Source organism: Mirounga leonina, unplaced genomic scaffold (assembly GCF_011800145.1).
Source record: "Mirounga leonina isolate KUSES-001 unplaced genomic scaffold, KU_Mleo_1.0 Mir_101414, whole genome shotgun sequence".
NCBI classification, from domain to species: Eukaryota; Metazoa; Chordata; class Mammalia; order Carnivora; family Phocidae; genus Mirounga; species Mirounga leonina.
This window is the reverse complement of record NW_023270121.1, coordinates 714,776-734,281: the sequence shown is the minus strand read 5'-3', so window position 1 is coordinate 734,281 and position 19,506 is coordinate 714,776. Positions and strand designations below refer to the sequence as shown.

The 19,506-nt window shown below is 40.2% G+C and overlaps 1 protein-coding gene and 1 pseudogene across 1 annotated transcript; one reads left to right on the top strand and one right to left on the bottom strand.

The window, feature by feature from the left end:
* Positions 1 to 6,986: 6,986 nt before the first annotated feature.
* LOC118017327 (protein BEX1) lies at positions 6,987 to 8,621 on the bottom strand. The gene is made up of 3 exons (XM_035015172.1): positions 8,483 to 8,621; positions 8,006 to 8,084; positions 6,987 to 7,624 (listed from the first exon to the last, which is right to left on the bottom strand). The coding sequence occupies exon 3, from the start codon at positions 7,617 to 7,619 to the stop codon at positions 7,233 to 7,235; it is 387 nt and encodes a 128-aa protein (XP_034871063.1). The 5' UTR covers positions 7,620 to 7,624; positions 8,006 to 8,084; positions 8,483 to 8,621; the 3' UTR covers positions 6,987 to 7,232.
* Positions 8,622 to 10,287: 1,666 nt separating this feature from the next.
* Positions 10,288 to 19,226, top strand: LOC118018506 (annotated as a pseudogene).
* Positions 19,227 to 19,506: the final 280 nt, after the last annotated feature.

Below are 19,506 nucleotides of genomic sequence, written 5' to 3'. Positions count from 1 at the left end.
CCCTCCACCCCCCACCTCTGATAACCACAAATCTGATCGCTTTTTCTGAGTTTGGTGGATTTAATGTATGTCATCAATGTTTTATAGTTTTCAATGTGCAGGTCTTGAATATCTTTTGTCAAATCTATCCCTAAGTATTTCATATTTCTGATGCTATTGTAAATGATATTGTTTTAGATTTTAATCTGGCTGTTCATTGCTTGTAGAGGACTGAATAATTTCCCCCAAATTTCATGTCCACCCAGCACTTGAGAATGTGACCTTATTTGTAAATAGGGTCTTTGTAGATGTAATTAATTAAGAATTGAGATGAGAGGTGCCTGGCTGGCTCAGTCAGTAGAGCATGCAACTCTTGATTTCAGGATTGTGAGTTCGAGCCCCATGTTTGGTGTGGAGATTATTTAAAAATAAAATATTTTTTAAAAAAAGAATTGAGAGAGATCATATTGGCTTAGGGTAGGCCCTAAATCCAATGAATGTATCCTTAGAAGGGACAAAGAACACGTAGACACACAGAAGAGAAGCAAAAATTGGAGTTATGCTGTCACAAGTCAAGGAATGCCTGGGGCCACTAGAAGCTGGAAGAAGTAAGGAAGGATTCCTTTCTAGAGACTTCAGAGAGAACATAGCACTGCTGATACCTTGATTTGGACTTCTGGCCTGCTAAACTATAAGACAATACATTTCTCGGGTTTTTTTAAGCCACCAAGTGTATGGTAATTTGTTACAGAAGTCTCAGAAAATTAGAAATACAACTAAATTTGTATTTCAGCCTTGTATCCTACAGCTTTTCTGAACTCATTTATTAGCTCTGGTGGCTTTTTTTTTTAAGATTTTATTTTTAAGTAATCTCTATACCCGTAGTGGGACTTGAACTCACAACCCCAAGATCAAGATATGCACGCTCCACCAACTGAGCCAGCCAGGCGCTCCATAGCTCTAGTGCTTTTTGTATGTTATAAAAAATTTCTACATAGATAATTGTTTTCTATGAATATTTTCTATTTCTTCCTTTGCAATCTGTATGAGTTTTATTTATTTCTCTTATTGTGCTGGTTAGAACTTCTAATACAATGTTGAATCTAATTTGTGAACATGTCTATTTTGCTTTGTTTTTCATCTTAGGGGGAAGGATTTGGTCTTTAGGTACACATCATTATGTATGTTTTTTTGTAGATGTATCTTATCAGGTGGAGGAACGTCTCTTCTATATGTGGTTGCTGAGTATTTTAATCAGTAATATATATATATTTTAATTTTAGCTTATGTTTTTTCATTAGCCACTGAGAAGATCCTATATTTTTTCTTTTATGTTAATGTGGTGAATTACAATGATTTTCAAATATTAACACTACCTTGAATCCTTGGGATAAAACTTACCTGGTCATGGTATATTGTATCTTGTATATGTAATTGGATTCTATTTTACTGAAGTTTTATTAAGAGTTTTTGCATATATGTTCATGAAGGAGATTAGTTTGTGGTTCTTTTTCTTTTTTTTTTAAGATATTATTTATTTATTTATTTGACAGAGAGACAGCACAAGTAGGCAGAGTGGCAGGCAGAGGGAGAGGGAGAAGCAGGCTCTCCACTGAGCAGGGAGCCCGATGCAGGGCTCGATCCCAGGACCCGATCCCAGGACCCTGGGATCATGACCTGAGCTGAAGGCAGCTGCTTAACCAACTGAGCCACCCAGGTGCCCCTGTGGTTATTTTTCTTTGTAATATAACTGTCTGGTTAGTTATCTGGGTAATTCTAACCTCATAGGGTGAGTTGGGAGCTATTCCTTCCTCTTCAGTTTTCTGAAGGATTTTGCGTAGAATTGGTATTATGTAATTTTTAAATGTTTGGTAGAATTATTAGTTAAGCTATCTTGACTCAGAGTTTTCTTTGGAAGAGGTGTATTAAATAAAATTTCCATTTATTTTCATGGTAAGCATAGCTTAATGTATAGAATTGTCAAATCTGTCATGTTGTACACCTGAACCTAGTACAACATTGGATATTAAATATACTTCAAAAAACTTTTAAAAATTTCTATTTATTGGGTGCCTGGGTGGCTTAGTCAGTTAAGCGTCTGCCCTCAGCTCAGGTCATGATCCCAGGGTCCTGGGATGGAGTCCCACTTCCAGGTCCCTGCTCAGCAGGGAGTCTGCTTTTCCCTCTCCCTCTGCCCCTCCCTACTGCTCGTGCTTGCTCTCTCTCTCTCTCACAAATAAATAAATACAATCTTTTTAAAAATTTCTATTTATTTAATAGCTATAGAGCTTTCTTCTATTCTAATATATATGTTCAGTGCTATAAATTTCTGCCTGAGTGGTCATTTTGTCACATCTCACAAATTATCATATGTTTAGTTTTCATTTTCATTCTGTTCAAAGTGCCTTATAATTTCCTCTTCCATTTCTTCTTTAGGTTATTTAGACATGTGTTGTTTGATGTTAATTTAATATTTGGGATTTTCCAGATATTTTTCTGTGATTCTTTTCTCATTTAATTCCATTGTGCTCAGAAAAAATACATTTTATGATTTGAATCCTGTTAATGTTATTGAGACTTTTTTTATGGCCCTGATAATGGACTATCTTGGTAAATGTTCCATGTGCAAATGAAACAAATGCACATTCTCTGTTGTTGTTGGCAAGTTCTACCGTAGTCAACTAGATAATTTGGTTCGTAGTGTTCTTCAAGTCGTATGTGTACTTGCTGATTGTCTACTTGTTCTATCAATTTTTTAGAGAAGGTTTTGAAATCTCTGACTACAATTGTGGATTTGTCTGTTTCTCCTTGCAGTTCTATCAGTTTTTGCTTCATATATTTTAGAGTACTGTACTATGTGAATGTTTAGGATTGTCATGTCCTCTTGACAAACTTACCACTTAAAATTATGTAATAACTGTAATAACCCTGGTATTATTCTTTGCTCTGAGATTTATTGTATCTGATATCAATATAACCACTCAAGCTTTGATTGATGTTAAGATTATTCATCTTTTTCCATTCCTTTACTTGTAATAAATTTGTATCTTTAAATTTAAAATTAGGTGCTTATAGGCAGCATATATTTGCCTTCCTTTTCTACACAATCTGACAGTCTCTGCTTTATAATTGAGGTATTTAGACCATTTACATTAATGTGATTATTGATATTGATATGTTTGGGTTTAAATCAACCATCTTGCTATTTGTTTCCATTTGTCCCATCTGCTCGTTGTTCTTTTTCCTCTAACATTTTTTAAAGATTTTATTTATTTTTCAGAGAGAGAGAGATAGCACAAGCTGGGGATGTGGCAGGCAGAGGGAGAAGCAGGCCCTCTGCTGAGCAAGGAGCCCAATGCGGGACTCGATCCCAGGACCCTGAGATCATGACCTGAGACAAAGGCAGACACTTAACCAACTGAGCCACCCAGGCGTCCCTTCCTCTAACATTTTTGATTGACTATTTTGAAGATTCCATTTTATCTCATATGTTGGCTCATCAGCTACAACTTTTCTCATGATTGTTTTAGGGTTTATAATATACATTTTTAACATTTCAGAATCTACCTTCAAATGATATTAATGTGTAGAATAAGAACTTCAAAATGCTGTACTTCCATTCCCCCTCTCCTGGTCTTTGTGCTATTATTGACATACATTTTACTTCTCCATATGTTATAAATCCTACAATACACAGTAAGCTGGGGGCAATCAGAATGCTCATATTATTTGTTTCTACTTTCTCAAGGAACTTTCCCCCCAACTGTCTGATGTTAAATAACTGAAAACTGTTGTTTCATGTATTTTGTCCAGGTTTTAGTTGTTTCAGTTAGGAAGATAAATCAAGACGCTGTTATTCTATTTTCATTTGAAGCATAAATGTAGCTTGGTGTTTTATTTATTTATTTTTAAAGATTTTATTTATCTATTTGCGAGAGAGAGAGAACAAGCAAGGTGAGGGGCAGAGGGAAAAGCAGGCTCCCCACTGAGCGGGGAGCCCAATGCGACACAGGTCTCAATCCCTGGACTCCAGGATCCTGGCCTGAGCCAAAGGCAGACGCTTAACTGACTGAGCCACCCAGGAGCCCTGTTTCTTGGTGTTTTAAATGATAGTTAATCATGAAAGTTTTATTTCACCTCTAACCAAAGTTTCTTTTGCTATCTGGACTTCCTGGAAGAGTCCAGTGTCTGTGTATTCTCCCTGCTCTGCCTCTGACTAGAAAGTTCAAATTGCACTGCTTTCTTTGGTCACTAGGTGGCCCTTAAATTCATTTTCTGAATTTCCTTCAATTGACTTGATTTTTTTTTTTTTAAGGAAAAAAAATATTTTTATTCAAAAGTCATGAAATAATTATCTGCATCATTATCTTAATTTTGTTAGAAATACATAAGGATTCAAAGATGTGCATACTTGTTTATCATTTGCTGAATACCAGTAAATCCATATTTATTTTGTTGAGTTTTTCATTCACCAAATATCTACTAGATGTACATTATGTGCTAAAACTCCAATGGCCCAACGTGTGTCTACATTTCAAACCTCTTTCTTACACATCCTTTTTTTTTGAGAACCAAGGCACAATCCCTAATCTTTGCTAAAATTTGTAGGCATTTGTGGGAAGAATTTGCTCATCCTTTCGTGGAGAATGGCCACTCTGAGGGAGAAAAGGAGGCTCACTATATAACATACAGAAATGATATAAATAGGCAAATGCAGTAAGAAACTTAGCTATGGCTATTCCCCTCGAAGGAACCTCATGCCCTGTTCCCTTACTGGCTTTTGCTCACTTTCTGCTGATTGTTGCCTGAATATTTTATATGGAGCCTGACCATTAACATACTACTCCTTCAGATGCCCCTTCAGATCCAAACACTATTAAGAACCAAGGGAAGCTGGTTAACAGCAGTCTCTCTCTCCCTCTCTCTCTCTCTCTCTCTCTCTCCAGAGACTAGGATCCTAAACTGATCCTTCTCTGAGGTTAACAAGGCAACTTGGATCTGCCTTACATGGAAAAGATGTACATTTTTCTGGGCATATGCATACCTAAACTTCTATTACAATATGCCATGAGTTCACATGTGAGTTTCTAGTTTTTCTTCAAGGAACTGCTGAATATTGTTAGGCCAGTGAAGCCAGAATGCTTGTTTTCCAAGAAAGCTGATGCTAATATTGACAATCAAGTGTAGGAAGTATGGTAGGGCATAAGCTTCTCTGTTCATCAGTCTTCCTGCCCCTTCAACTCTAGCCTCTATCTTTATAAACCTCTATCCTGCATGAAGGTGCCTTGTGTCTCAAAGACCTGGAGGAAGAAGAGTTTTGGAATTGCTTGGGCATCTGATTCATGATGCCTGGGGTTCGCTGTGTTACATGTTTTCACCTGCCTATCTGTTTTTCCCTTTGGTTTCATAACTGCTATTGTGATGTTATATTCCAGAGCGGGGGTTGGCAAACTTTTTCTGTTAGGGCCAGATAATAAATATGTAGGCTCTGCAGGCAGGCCACACTGTTCCTTTCACAACTACTCAACTCTGTTACTCTACTGCAAAATCAGCCACAGACAGTATGTAAATTCCTACATATGGCTGTATTCCAATAAAACCTTATTTATGGACACCAAAAACTGGATTTCATATAATTTTTACATGTCAAAAAATAGATTTTTTTCAATCATTTAAAAATGTGAAATTTAATCCTAGCTCATTGGCCACAAAAATAAGCAATAGGCCAATTCTGGCTCATGGACTGTGGTTTGCCAACTTGTTTTAGAACCCTAACTTTTTTTTTTTAAGATTTTATTTATGTGAGAGAGAGTGAGAGAGCAGGAGAGGGGATAAGGGTCAGAGGGAGAAGCAGGCTCCCTGGGAGCCTGATGCGGGACTTGGTCCTGGGACTTCGGGATCATGACCTGAGCAGAAGGCAGTCGCTTAACCAACTGAGCCACCCAGGGACCCGAGAATCCTAAGTTTATTTCCATACAAGACTGTCTTCATACATAGTACGTATTTTACCTACATAGCACACTCCAAGGCAATTTCATTTCTCAAGTTCTATTGGGACACTTAAACCCAATAGTCCTCCAATGGACTTCTCATAATTACCCACATTTGCGTATCCACTGAATTCATGGACATAATCTCCTGGCATCCAATTCAATGTAAGTTAGTTCTTTGCATTCACAGGTTTCAGAGAGCTGGGATAAGGAAGGACTGCCTCAGATTGAAAGTGAGCTGTGTCCCATTATACATCTTTAATACAGTCTAATGAACTAAGGTTTCTTAGAGAAGAACTACACTTCTAAGGAGAGAACTAGACAGGTAAGTTCTTTTCATGAAGCTAAAAAGGGAGCAGGGACTTATTCACACTTTCACATAAGAGTGAGGATTCAATTTATTGAGTGTTCTAGATAAAAATCAGTGGGACTCTCTTGAGGATTCCTGAACATCAATACCCAGGGGAGAAGATGGAAATGGGGCACAGTAGCAGAGGAATGGAAGTACCTACCCCTTAGTCCACATAAAGACCTGGCTTTGGAAACTTCCCCAAATAGCTAAAGGGAATAAAGTGTTGGGTCATGCACATTCCAGTGGGAACAAGAACTTGGGAGATAACTTACAAACTTACTGCTTCAAGTACACAAGACAGCCTTTGGAGTTATCATCATCTTGCTGAGAAGTATGATTTTTTTTATAAGTATGATTCTTAGAGATGTGTCTCTTATCATTATTTGGTTTATATTTCTAAACAGGAGATCCAGAGGTAAGCTAAAACTGAGATTGTGTCACAACTGTTTAGGTAAGTGCTCACATTGCTTTTATCAGGTGGCCAAGCCCTTTCACTAGGTAATAGGTATTTAGTTCCAAAGTGAAAAAATACAGATAAAAAAATAAAGATTATTCATAATTATACCATAAAGAGAGAAACACTTTTAACTTTTTACTTTATATACTTAGAGTATGTGTTCATATATAAAATATAGAAGATATGAAGTAAAAGAGAATACAGACAATGTCTTTTAAACTGCTTTATTAACGTCACAATATATAATGAACATCTTGCCATGCAATAGGGTAAAACTCCCCTGCTGACAGAATCTTACATTTTGGGTCAAAATACAACATTCAATTAGAAGCTGGTCATAGGAGACCCACAGGAGACATGTAACACCAAAAGGTTTACAACAAATATACGTTGAGAACATTAAGTTTAGGAAGCAGGTGTGTCTTCCTATTAACTTCAGGGAAAACATCAAGATTCAAGGCATAAGGCAAAACTCATCATGATGGTCATGGTGAGGAGGGTCAGTGCTAACTGCCCGCAGACTATGACTGAATTGCTTTTCCCTCAGCTTTTCCATCAGCTGTCTCATCTCGTCCCCAATCCTTTCCATATTCTCCTCTCTCATCCTTGCCTGTGGTTCTCCAAGCCTCTGAATCATGTCCCACCTATACTGCAGGATGGGCTGCCTAACACGGAACCGCCTACGATTTACTCTAGGCACACAATATTCACCAGCTTCCAAAGGGAGGGCCAAGGGCTCTCCTTTATTAGCAACTTGCTCCTTTTTATCCTTTTTTTCATTTTCCTGTTTGGCATTCTCCACGTTGAGATTTTTTACTGCTTGTTCCTCTTTGGACGCCATTGCTCCTAAGAGACAAAAGACGAGAGAGAAGAAATTATTTTCTTAGTGGACTGATCAGCACCGAGGACAGAGGCCCTACTACGCACATTCCAAGACTCAGAGCCCTGGATCTCCCAGGCTTTTTAAAATTTCATTTTCCCACCTGAGAGACTCCCTACGCCCTCTAGGGGGCCCCCGGTCCGAGCCCTACCCCACCTCCCCGTCGCTCCTCACCCCTCCCCCCCCTCGCCCAAAGCCCACCATTTTCCCTGCCTATCCCTGCCCAGGCCTCTGCAGGCACCAAGATGGAGGACGGGCTGGCGGGTGGGGGTGGGTGGCGGGAGGGAATTTGGGGTCTCAGGGCTTTCCATACGTTCCCTTCGGCCCCCACTGTCCCCCGCACCGACCTGGGCCTATCCTTGCAGTCTCCTCCTCCTCCCGATTCTCGCCGAAGAGTGCGCCGCCGCGACACTTAGACCTGCACACCTGCAGAGGGCCGGGGTGAGGGCAGCGGGGGCTGCTGCAGCCGAGCGCTCCCCGCCGACCCGACGCTACCCAGCCCCTCCCGGACCCCCCTCGGCCGCCTCTCCCCCACACCCAGCCGCCCCATCCCCCGTGCTGACCACCATTTTCTACACCGAGAAGGACGGGGGCGGGGCGGGGGGCGCAAGAGGCAGGTGTTTCCGAAGGGTCATCGCCTCGCCGCGGTCCAGCCCTCCGCCTAGCATTTTCTGCGGCCAAACGCGGGCTGCGGTGGGGCGTGAGGGCTGCGGTCCTTGCGCCGCTTCGCCGCGGGGCAGCCGGTCCCCCAGCAAGGCTCCGCGGGCCGCGTGGGCTCTCCCACACCAAGCCCAGGGAACGCTCCCCTCCTCCCGGCCCCCTACCTGCTTCCCGTCCGCCTCCGACTCTTTGCGGCTGCCTCTGGCCCGCACGCCCTCAGGTCCACCGGGAGCAGGCACCGAGAAGCAAGCGAGCGAAGGCCGGCTCTGACGCTGGAGCGAGGGCGCGAGTCCGCGTTGGCGGGTCACGTGAGGCCTTCGTCACGGCGAGCGGCACCGCCCCCATCCCGTGCCGGCTTCAGCCCGCGCGGGGGCGCACAGCCGGCTGGCCAGCACAGCTCCCTTCTGCTGCGGCGTCTTTAACAGCACCAGCCTGGGCTCCGTGGCTCTCCCTTCTTTGTGTATTCCTGGGCCTTTCTCTGCGGCTGGGGAAGGGCAGTATCTTCTCAGGGACCTGTTGGCCGTTCCGTTCTTCTCTGGGGCCTTGCCTCTTCCTCTGCTCCAAGGATATGCCTTCTTCCACTTACTGTCCTTTCGGCTACCAGTGTTCTCCATTTTCCCTCCACTAAAATGCGTAGAAAAGATGTGTCAGGAAGAGTCCAGGAGAGTGGATTTAAAAAAAATTCTTAATATCTGTTTTGTTCCTTTTATGTTAAGCCCCCCAAAATTAATATACTTTTTTTTAAAGATTTTATGTATTTTTTTTATTATTTGTCAGAGAGAGAGAGAGCATAAGCAGGCAGAGCAGGCAGAGGGAGAAGCAGGCTCTCCGCTCTGCAAGGAGCCGGATGGGGGACTTGATCCCAGGACCCCCGATTATGACCAGAGCCGAAGGCAGACACTTAACCAACTGAATCACCCAGGCGTTCCAATATACTTTTTTAAAAGAAAAAAAAAGTTATTATTTTAATTTGAAAATTAGAATTAAAGTTGGGGGGAAAACCCAACCACCTGTCTCTTCTGCTAAATCATTATATAAATATAGACTCTACAGGCAGCTTCTTTTTTTAGAACTTGGAAAAAGACAAGGCAGCTGATGGCCCCTCTTGTTAGGGGCCCCTAGATACATGAGGCCCTTCCATGAGGTGCCAATGAGTCAGTACTGCAGCAGAGTCTTGATGAATTTTCAGAACTAAAACGACAGCAGCAATGAAAATTCCTTCACAAGTTTCTGGTTCAAAAACCAATATGTAAGTCTTTATTTGCAAATCATATCATGTATTTAGAGAATCCTAAGGGACCTACAATAAGCCTACTATAGAACTAGTTCTTTAATTCAGTGAGGTTGCAGCTATAGATGGATATTAAAAAAAAATTGTATTCCTGTATGCTAGTGATGAACAATTGGAAATTGAAATTGTGTGTATTTTAGATAGATAGATAAATATAGATGTAAAGATATAATAAAGATAAATGTAAGAAAGACCAAGGTCCTGGATCAGAAAATACAGTACTGTTATCAATTATCTCCGAATTAATCTATAAATTTAGAGCAGTCAAAATCAAAATTTTAGCAGGCATCTTTGAATAACTTGACAAAATTACCCCCAAATTTATATGGAAATGAGAAAGACTTGTATAGACAATAATTTTGAAAAAAACCCCACAAATGTGGACAATTATATTACCTGATTTCCAGACTGAAGATGCAGTAATAAAGGTAGTGTAGTAATGGAGTATACATAGACAATGAATTTAAAATTAATAACTTCTGCTCTGTGAAAGATATGGTTAAGAAAATGAGGTGGGAAGCTGAGAAAAAATATTTTCAATAAGTTTGTATCCAGAAGATATATAAAGGCTTCCTAAAATTCAAAATAAGGCAAACAGTGCAATGAAAAACGATCAACAGTTTTGAACAAGCATTTCACTAAAGTACATATACAAATCACCAAAGAGCTCATGGAAAGATGCTCAATGTCATCAATCATCAGGAAAACGTAAAGCAAACAAACAAAAACAATGAAATACCACAACATGGCCATCAGAATTGCTAAAATTAAAAAGTCTGACAATCCCAAGCATTTTTGAAGGTATGGAACAACTGGAAATCTCATTCCTCATTCATTGCTGGTGAGAAGTTCAACCACTTTGAAAGGCTTCTTGATAGTTTCTTGAAAAGTTAAACTCACACTTACCACATATCCAAAAAATTCCACTCCCAGGAATTTTCCCAAACAAAATTCAAACCATATTTCCTCAATAAGATTTGTGTAGGGGGATGCCTGGGTGGCTCAGTCAGTTAAGCGTCTGCCTTCGGCTCAGGTCATGATCCCAGGGTCCTGGGATGGAGTCCTGCATCTGGCTCTTTGCTCAGCGGGGAGCCTGCTTCTCCCTCTGTCTGCCACTCCCCCAGCTTGTGCTCTCTCCCTGACAAATAAATAAAATCTTTTTAAAAAAAGGAATGTTCATGGCAATTTCATCTAGGATAGCCTCAAAGTGGATACAGTCCAAATGTCCATCAACAAGTAAATGTATAAACAAATTGTGATGTATTCATATGTTAGGGTACTACAAAGGCATAAAAAGAAACAAACTACTGGTAAAAGCAATAACATAGATAAATTTCAAAAAATATACTCCGGGAAAGATATCGGACACAAGAGAGTGCATTCTGTTTGATTCCATTTATATAAAATTTTGGAAGAGGCAAAACTAATTTATATTGATACAAATTGGATGAAATCAGTGTTTGCCTGGCTTGAAGGTTGGAATTTTTCTCTGTGTGTAAAAGGGGAAATAACAGAACTTTCTCAGCTGAGGGAAATGTTCTGTGTCTTGATGGGATAGTGACTCCAATGGCGAATACATTTGTTGAAATCACTGAACTGTATAGTTAAAATGTATGCATCTTATTGTATGTAAATTATATCCCAATAAAGTTAATTAAAAATCAAATATCTATAAATAAATCTAAATACTTGCAAGACCTCTACACCAAAATTTATAAAATAATTTTGAGAAACATTAAAGAAGACCTAAATAAGTGTAGAGGATTGAAAGACTCAATATTTTAAAGTTGTCCATTATTCCCAAATTGATCTATAAATTCAATGCAATCCATATAAAAATCTCAGCCAGTTATTTTTTGTTGACAAGCAGATTCCAACTATGTATATGAAAATGCAAAAAACCAAATGTAGCCGAGAGAACCTTGAAGAAGGGAGCACCAAAACTTCCACCAGTAGATACCAAACTTAACACAATGCTATAGTGCATAAATTATTAATAAATAGTGTGATATTGTCTCAAAGATTAACATATTTGTGTACACACGCATACATGCGCAGACCTGTGAAACATACCTACACATACTCTCGATTTAGACACTGCACTGAAATGGGGAAAGGATTTTTTCCCTAAAAAGTGGTAACAGATCAGTTGGATATCCATATGTGAAAAAAATGTATGTCGACTCTACCCTAAATAACACACAAAATAAACTCCCAATGAATTGCAGATCTAAATGGGAAAGATTAGGGCGCCTGGGTGGCTCAGTTGGTTAAGCGACTGCCTTAGGCTCAGGTCATGATCCTGGAGTCCCTGGATGGAGTCCCGCATCGGGCTCCCTGCTCAGCGGGGGGTCTGCTTCTCCCTCTGACCCTCCCCCCTCTTATGTGCTCTCTGTCTCTCTCATTCTCTCTGTCTCAGATAAATAAATAAAATCTTTAAAAATATAAATAAATAAATGGGAAAGATTAAAATGTCATTCTACATGAATGACAGAAATACACAGAAAATCATCTTCATGACTTTGGAGTAGGCAGTATTCTTCTCTTTTTCAATTTTTAATTTAAATTCTAGTTACCATACAGTGCAATTTTAGTTTCAGGAGTAGAATTCAGTGACTCATCAGTTACATACAACATGCCCTCTTTTTAAAAAAAGATTTTATTTATTTATTAGAGAGAGAAAGCACAAGTGGGGGTGGAGGGGCAGAGGGAGAGGGAGAAGCAGACTCCCCACTGAGCAGAGAGCCTGAGATCATGACCTGAGCTAAAGCCGGACGCTTAACTCACTGAGCCACCCAGGTGCCCCTCAAGTGCTCTCCTTAATACCCATCACCCATCTAGCCAATCCCATACCCACCTCCCTCCATCACCCCTCAGTTTGTTCTCTATATTGAGTCTCTTATGGTTTGTTTCCCCTCTCTCTTTTTTCTTTTTTTCCCCTCCCATATGTTTATCTGTTTTGTTTCTTAAATTCCACATATGAATGAAATCACATGGTATTTGTCTTTCTCTGACTTATTTCGCCTAGCATAATACATTCTAGCTCCATCCCCTCCTTGTGAATGGCAAGAGTAATATTCCATTGTACATATACCACATGTTCTTTATCCATTCATCAGTTGATGGACATTTGGGCTCTTTCCATAGTTTGGCTATTGTTGATGATGCTGCTTTGAACATCGGGGTGCATGTACCCCTTGGAATCTGTATTTTTGTATCCTTTGGGTAAATACCTAGTAGTGCAAATGCTGGGTCATAGGGTGGTTCTATTTTTAACTTTTTGAGGAACCTCCATACTGTTTTCCACAGTGGCTGCACCAGTTTGCATTCTGACTAACAGTGCAAGAGGGTTCCCCTCTCTCCGCATCCTCACTAACATCTGTTGTTTCTTGTGTTGCTAATTTTAGACATTCTGGCAGGTATGAGGTGGTATCTCATCATGGTTTTGATTTGTATTTCCCTGATGCAGAGTGATGTTGAGCATCTTTTCGTGTGTCTGTCAGCCATCTGGATGTCTTCTCTGGAAAAGTATCTATTCATGTCTTTTGCCCATTTCTTAACTGGATTATTTGTTTTTTGGATGTTGAGCTTGGTAAGTTCTTTACGGATTTTGGATACTAACTCTTTATCAGATATGTGATTTGTAAATATCTGTTCCCATTCTGTAGCCTGCCTTTTAGTTTTGTTGATTGTTTCCTTCGTTGTGTGGAAGGTGTTTATCTTCATGAAGTCCCAATAGTTCATTTTTGTTTTTGTTTCTCTTGAATAGGCAGTATTATTAAAGAGGACACAAAAAGCACTAATTATGAAGGATAAAAATGATTGTACATTGCACTTTATTAAGATCAGAAACTTCTGTTCATCAAAAGACACCATTAAGAGAATAAGGAAGCAAGCCACAAACTAGGAAAAGATATAAGGAACACATATATCTGACAAATGGCTCATATCTATAATGTATAAAGAATTCTTAAAAATAAATTTTAAAAAGACAATCCAATTAAAAAATGGGCAAACACCTCCAAACAGCACTTCAAAACTAGAACATCCTAATGTCTAATAAATTTGTGGAAATATAGGCGCCTGGGTGGCTCAGTCGGTTAAGCGACTGCCTTTGGCTCAGGTCATGATCCTGGAGTGAGTCCGAGAATCGAATCCCACCTGGGTCTTCCTGCTCAGCAGGGGGTCTGCTTCTCCCTCTGACCTTCCCCCCCCATGCTCTCTCTCTCTCATTCTCTCTCAAATAAATAAATCTAAAAAAAATTGTGAAAATATGTTCAGCTTCATTAGTTTGCAGAGAAATACAAGTTAAAACCAACACGTCATACCACTAAACACCCTCCCCTTCCCCCTCGGAATGTCTAAAATAATAAAGACAGAAAGTGTCAAGTATTTTATGAGGATGTGGTACAACAGGAACTGGCACTACCACTTTGAAAAACTTTTTGGCACAGTATAACAAAGGTAAACATATGTATAGTTTACGACCAAGCAATCTCACTCTAGATATACCCATAATAAAAATGTGTGCATTGGTTTACCAAACAACATTTGCACATATGTTTATAATAGTATTTTTTTATGTTGCAGAGACCCAAATGTTCTTTTTAAAAAAAAAAAATAGTGGGCGCCTGGGTGGCTCAGTCGGTTAAGCGTCTGCCTTCGGCTCGGGTCATGATCCCAGGGTCCTGGGATGGAGCCCCACATCGGGCTCCCTGCTCGCAGGAAGCCTGCTTCTCCCTCTCCCACTTCCCCTGCTTGTGTTCCCACTCTCGCTGTGTCTCTCTCTGTCAAATAAATAAATAAAATCTTAAAAAAAAAAAAGTTCCCTTAATGCAAAACAAACTGACATCATTCTTCTTATAGTAAATTGTTAAGCCTACAAAAAAAATTCTCACAGTATTGGTGGGTATGTAACTTGGTACATTCTTTCTAGAGGGCTATTTGACAGTAATTATTAAAAAGTCTTAGAAATGTTCATACTCTTTGATGTAATAATTTTTTACATTATATTATACAGAAAAAATCATACATGTGTTTAGAGACTTACACATAAAGATATTCATAGTAGTAAAACAAATACAAGCAAAGTAATGGAAAAAATAAGCAAAAATATAAGCAAAAAATGAAAAAATATAGATTAGCTGGCTTAAACAGATTATTGCATATTGGTATAATTAAGTTCTGTAAAACAAGAAAAATATGCTGCATATACAATGGAATATTATTCAGCCATAAAAAAGAATGAAATCTTGCCATTTGCAACAACATGGCTGGAGCTGAGAGCATTATGTTAAGTGAAATAAGTCAGTCAGAGAAAGACAAATACCATATGATTTCACTCATATGTGGAATTTAAGAAACAAAACAAATGAGCAAAGGGAAAAAAGAAAGAGAGAGAGAAACCAAGAAACAGACTTAATTTAGAGAACAAACTGATGGTTACCAGAGGGGAGGTGGGTGGGGGGGATGAAAGAAATAGGTGATGGGGATTAAGGAGTGCACTTGTTGTGATGAGCACCAGGTGATGTATGGAAGTGTTGAATCACTATGTTGTATACTTGAAACTAATATAACACTATGTTAACTATAGTGGAATTAAAATAAAAATCCTAATTAAAATAAATAAATGAATAAATAACTTAATTAAAGTTAAGAAAAAGAAAGAAAAATATGCCATAAAAATGTATTTAATGATAAAGAAAACTTCTCAGGGTTTACACTTTAAATAATAGAAAAGTAGTAGATTAGAAACAGTGTGCTCAGTGGGACTCTAATATACATGTATCTGTATATACATGTGTAAACATAGAATGTAATAAAAAGAATATAATCTATCCTTATTTCTGAATATGCTTATATTATAAATATTAAAACAAAAAATCTTTTTAAAAAAGATCTTATATTTTAGTAAATCTTTACACCCACAACCCCAAGATCAAGAGTCACATGCTCTACCAACTGAGCAGCCAAGCACCCCCAAAACAAAAAAATTCTATACATAAAACCACCAGGAACAAAAATAGTAAATAACAAACTAGGAAACATGTGCAGAACATACATCATGAATTTATTTTAACTTCATTTTTCCACATCAGAAAAAAGTGTGGAAAAATCTTCCTTTCCATTCCACTTGGAAAATCTATCACTTCCTTCCCAAGTTTATTTAGGATACAGGATAAGCCACTATAATATAGAGACCCCCAAAATACAATGGTTCAAACAAGAGAGAAATATATTTCTCCCATACAAAATAGTCCAGAGATAGGGATTTTTGGACAGGTGGATTTTTCTGCTGTATGAGGTCAAGTGCTTATTTTGTTGCTCTGCTATCTCCTAGAGTGTTTTACTTACACTTTGTCAGAGTTCAGGGACACAGGAAGGAGGAAGGAGAAAGTAGTAGGCAAACAATTTTCTTTTAAATACTGGAACATAATTAAAAAAAGAAAATAATGTATGTTGAAGAAATAAATTCAAGAGAATAGGAAAAAAAGAAATTGGTTTAAAAAAAAGTAGTACAGAAGTTGCACATTCCACATCTTGTATTCCATTGCAAAGAAACTGGACACAAAGACACTTGGCTGCAAAGAGGCTGGGGAATGTTAGTTTCTAGTTGAGTGATCAAGAGTTCCTTTAAAACTCTGGGTATTGTATGGTGACTAACATAACATAATAAAATAAAATTAAAAAAAAAACTTTGGGGACAAGAATCCTATTACTTAGAAGAAGATGGGGACATCTTAAGCCATTAAAACACCAAAAAAAAAAAAAACCACAAACAAACAAACCCACAACAAAACAAAACAAAAAAATTTAAAAAACACACCAACTTGTTTTTATTGAGGTGTAATTCATAAGGGGCTACTTTGCTGATAAGGCTTCTTAGAACTATGGATGGATGTTTTGTTCTAGTCTCCCAAGAAGGGCCATTTTATTTTTTAGAGTCACTTCTAAAGTCATGTGGTCTTTAACTTTGGGGTCTATTTTGCATATAAGTACTAATGCAAATATATTTAAACTCAAGTAGACCTCATCACATGTCACCTCATGAATGTTGACAATGGAAGGAATATCTTGCCTGTAGTATAATATCAGTTCTGGACTGAAAAGCTGGGGAAGAAACTTAATTTTCTTTTTTTTTTTTTTAAGATTGTATTATTTATTTTTTGACAGAGTGACAGTGAGAGAGGGAACACAAGTAGGGGGAGTGGGAGAGGGAGAAGCAGGCTTCCCCCAGAGCAGGGAGCCTGATGCGGGGCTCGATCCCAGGACCGTGGGATCATGACCTGAGCTGAAGGCAGACGCTTAAAGACTAAGCCAGCGAGGGGCCCTGATTTTCTTTTTTTAAATCATGAATGAGTGTTGACTTTTGTCAGATATTTTTATACATCTATTGAAATAATAATATGTTTTTTCTCTTTGACTCTATAAATAAGTAGAGTGTATTACTTGATTTTTGAATGTTAAACCAACTTTATGTTCCTGGGGTAAACTCCACTTGGTACTCATCTTTATATATACATCAATGGATATTATATGCTAGTAATTTTATGGGGATTTTTGCATATAGGTTCACGAGTATATTGGTCTATAATTTTTTCTTATAATATCCATAACAGGTTTTATTGTCAAGATTATTCTTGTATCTTAAAATGAGTTGCAGAGTGCTTTGTATCCTCCAATTTCTGAAAGACTGTGTAATGTTGGCAGTATTTCTTTTTTAAACGAATGCTAGAGCTCACCAGTACAATCTTTGTGAGAAATTTTTTTGGTTATGAATTTATTTTATTTTATAGATATAAATTTACTCAGATCTGACGCCTGGCGGCCGCTGGACCACGTTCATATGCACCCTCCCGGGCTCCCGCGCCGCGCTTCGCGGGGTCCGCACGGCCGTGGAGCGGCACACTCGGGCCGAGGCGGCGACTGAGACCGCGGCGGGCTCCGTGGAGCTCGCTGTAGTGCGCTGTGTGGCCTCGGAGCCCAAGCTAAGCCTGTCGTTCGCGCTGGCCGACGGCAGCCACAAGAACATGCAGCGCGACCAAAGCGAGCCGCTGGGTCGGGCCCTCAGCCGGCTTGCAACCAGTGCCCTCAAAGGCCACCCTAAGGCGGCTGCTGCCAAGAAGAGCAGGAAGAACCGGCCAAATGCAAGTGGCAGCGTGGCCGGTGCGGGGCCTGGGTCCGAGCTGGCTGCGGCCTGCGAGCCCGTGGTGAAGCTGTACTACCGCGAGCGGGCAGCGGCTGAAGACGTGCTCCACGTGGACAGCGCGGTGCTGCAGATCGGCGACGTCAAGTACAAGGTGGAGCGCAACCCGTCCGCCTTCACGAGCTGCAGTTGCCACGCCACATTATGCCGGCTTCCCGGTGTGCCCCAGGATCAGCCTCGAACTTCGGGATCCCGCCAGCTCCTTATTCCGCTGGCACAAGGAAGCCACACCCGGAGCGGCAGAGCCTGAGGGCGGGGGCCCTCGTTACTGTCTCCCTCTTCACCCTCTCCTAGTTGGACGGAGACGGGTGTGAACGAGGGGGGCCACATGCCGTCCAATGCCGACATCGGGCTCCGGGCTCAAGCTTCATTGCACCCCAGGCAATGGGCAGCGCTTCAGGCCAAGCCAGGAGTTGGAAAGTGTGTGCCCCGTGGAGGCTGGGCCTGGCACGTGCACTTTTGACCACCGCATCTCTACACCAAGAAGGTGACGGATGACTCTGTCATCCGCACGGTCTCTTACGACCTCCAGGCTGACGCGTACGCCCAGACTGAGTTTTCGAGGAGTGTCCTGTACCTGTACTGTGCCCCTTATGCCCTGGAGCTGGACTACCGCCAGAACCTTACCCAGCGGAAACTCACGGGCTACAAAGCTGACCTCATCTGTTTGCAAGAGGATGATCGCAACGTGTTTACAGACGGCTTGGTGCCGGCCCTCCAGGCCTTGGGGCTGGAGGGCGTGTTGAGAATCAAGCAGCAGGAAGGCCTGGCTACTTTCTACAGAAAAGACCAAATTCACTCTCCTTAGCCAGCATGACATTTCTTTCCATGAAGCCCTGGAGTCCAACCCACTTCACAAAGAACTGCTGGAGAACCTAGTTTGTACCTGTTTGCACAGAAGAGAGTGCTCCTGAGATCTTCTGTCCTCTGGGTTTCTGTTCTTCAGTCTACAAAGGACTCTTCTAAAAGGGTGTTGCTAATACCCATCTCTGCTGGCATCCAAAAGGTAGGTACATTTCTCTCATTCAAATGGCAGTAGTCTTGGCTCATATTAGACATGTCTCGTGTGACCTGTATCCTGGCATACCAGTTATGTTTTGTGGACACTTTAATAGTACCCCATCAACAGGAATGTATCATTTTGTTGTCAATGGGGAAGAGGAACGGTGAAACATGTCCCTTACCCATTTTTTCAAACTGAGAAGTGCTTGTGGTGAACCTGCTTACTCAAATTACGTTGGTGGCTTTCATGGATGTCTGGATTACATTTTCATTGACTTAAATGCTCTAGAGGTTGGACAGGTGATTTCCATTACCTAGTCATGAAGAAGTTACCACCCACCAGGCCTTACCTAGTGTTTCCCATCCCTCTGATCACATAGCACCTGTATGTGATTTAGAATGGAAATAGATTTGTGTTTAATAGAATGTAAGTCTGCTTTAGTAGGTAATTTAATATGAATCAGAGCTTATGTGTAACCTTCAAAGAGGAAAACTAGACAGACACCAAGGCAAAATGTTATTCTACTAGATACGTTCCAGTGTCTTCATTACATGACTGTTCATAATATTTGCAGTTTCTCCACTTTTCTTTTTTCCTATGGTTGAAGGAAAAATAAATATATTTATGACTCCCAGGAAGAACATTGAATTATTATGTACATTTTTATAAGTACCTTTTTTTTAGCTAG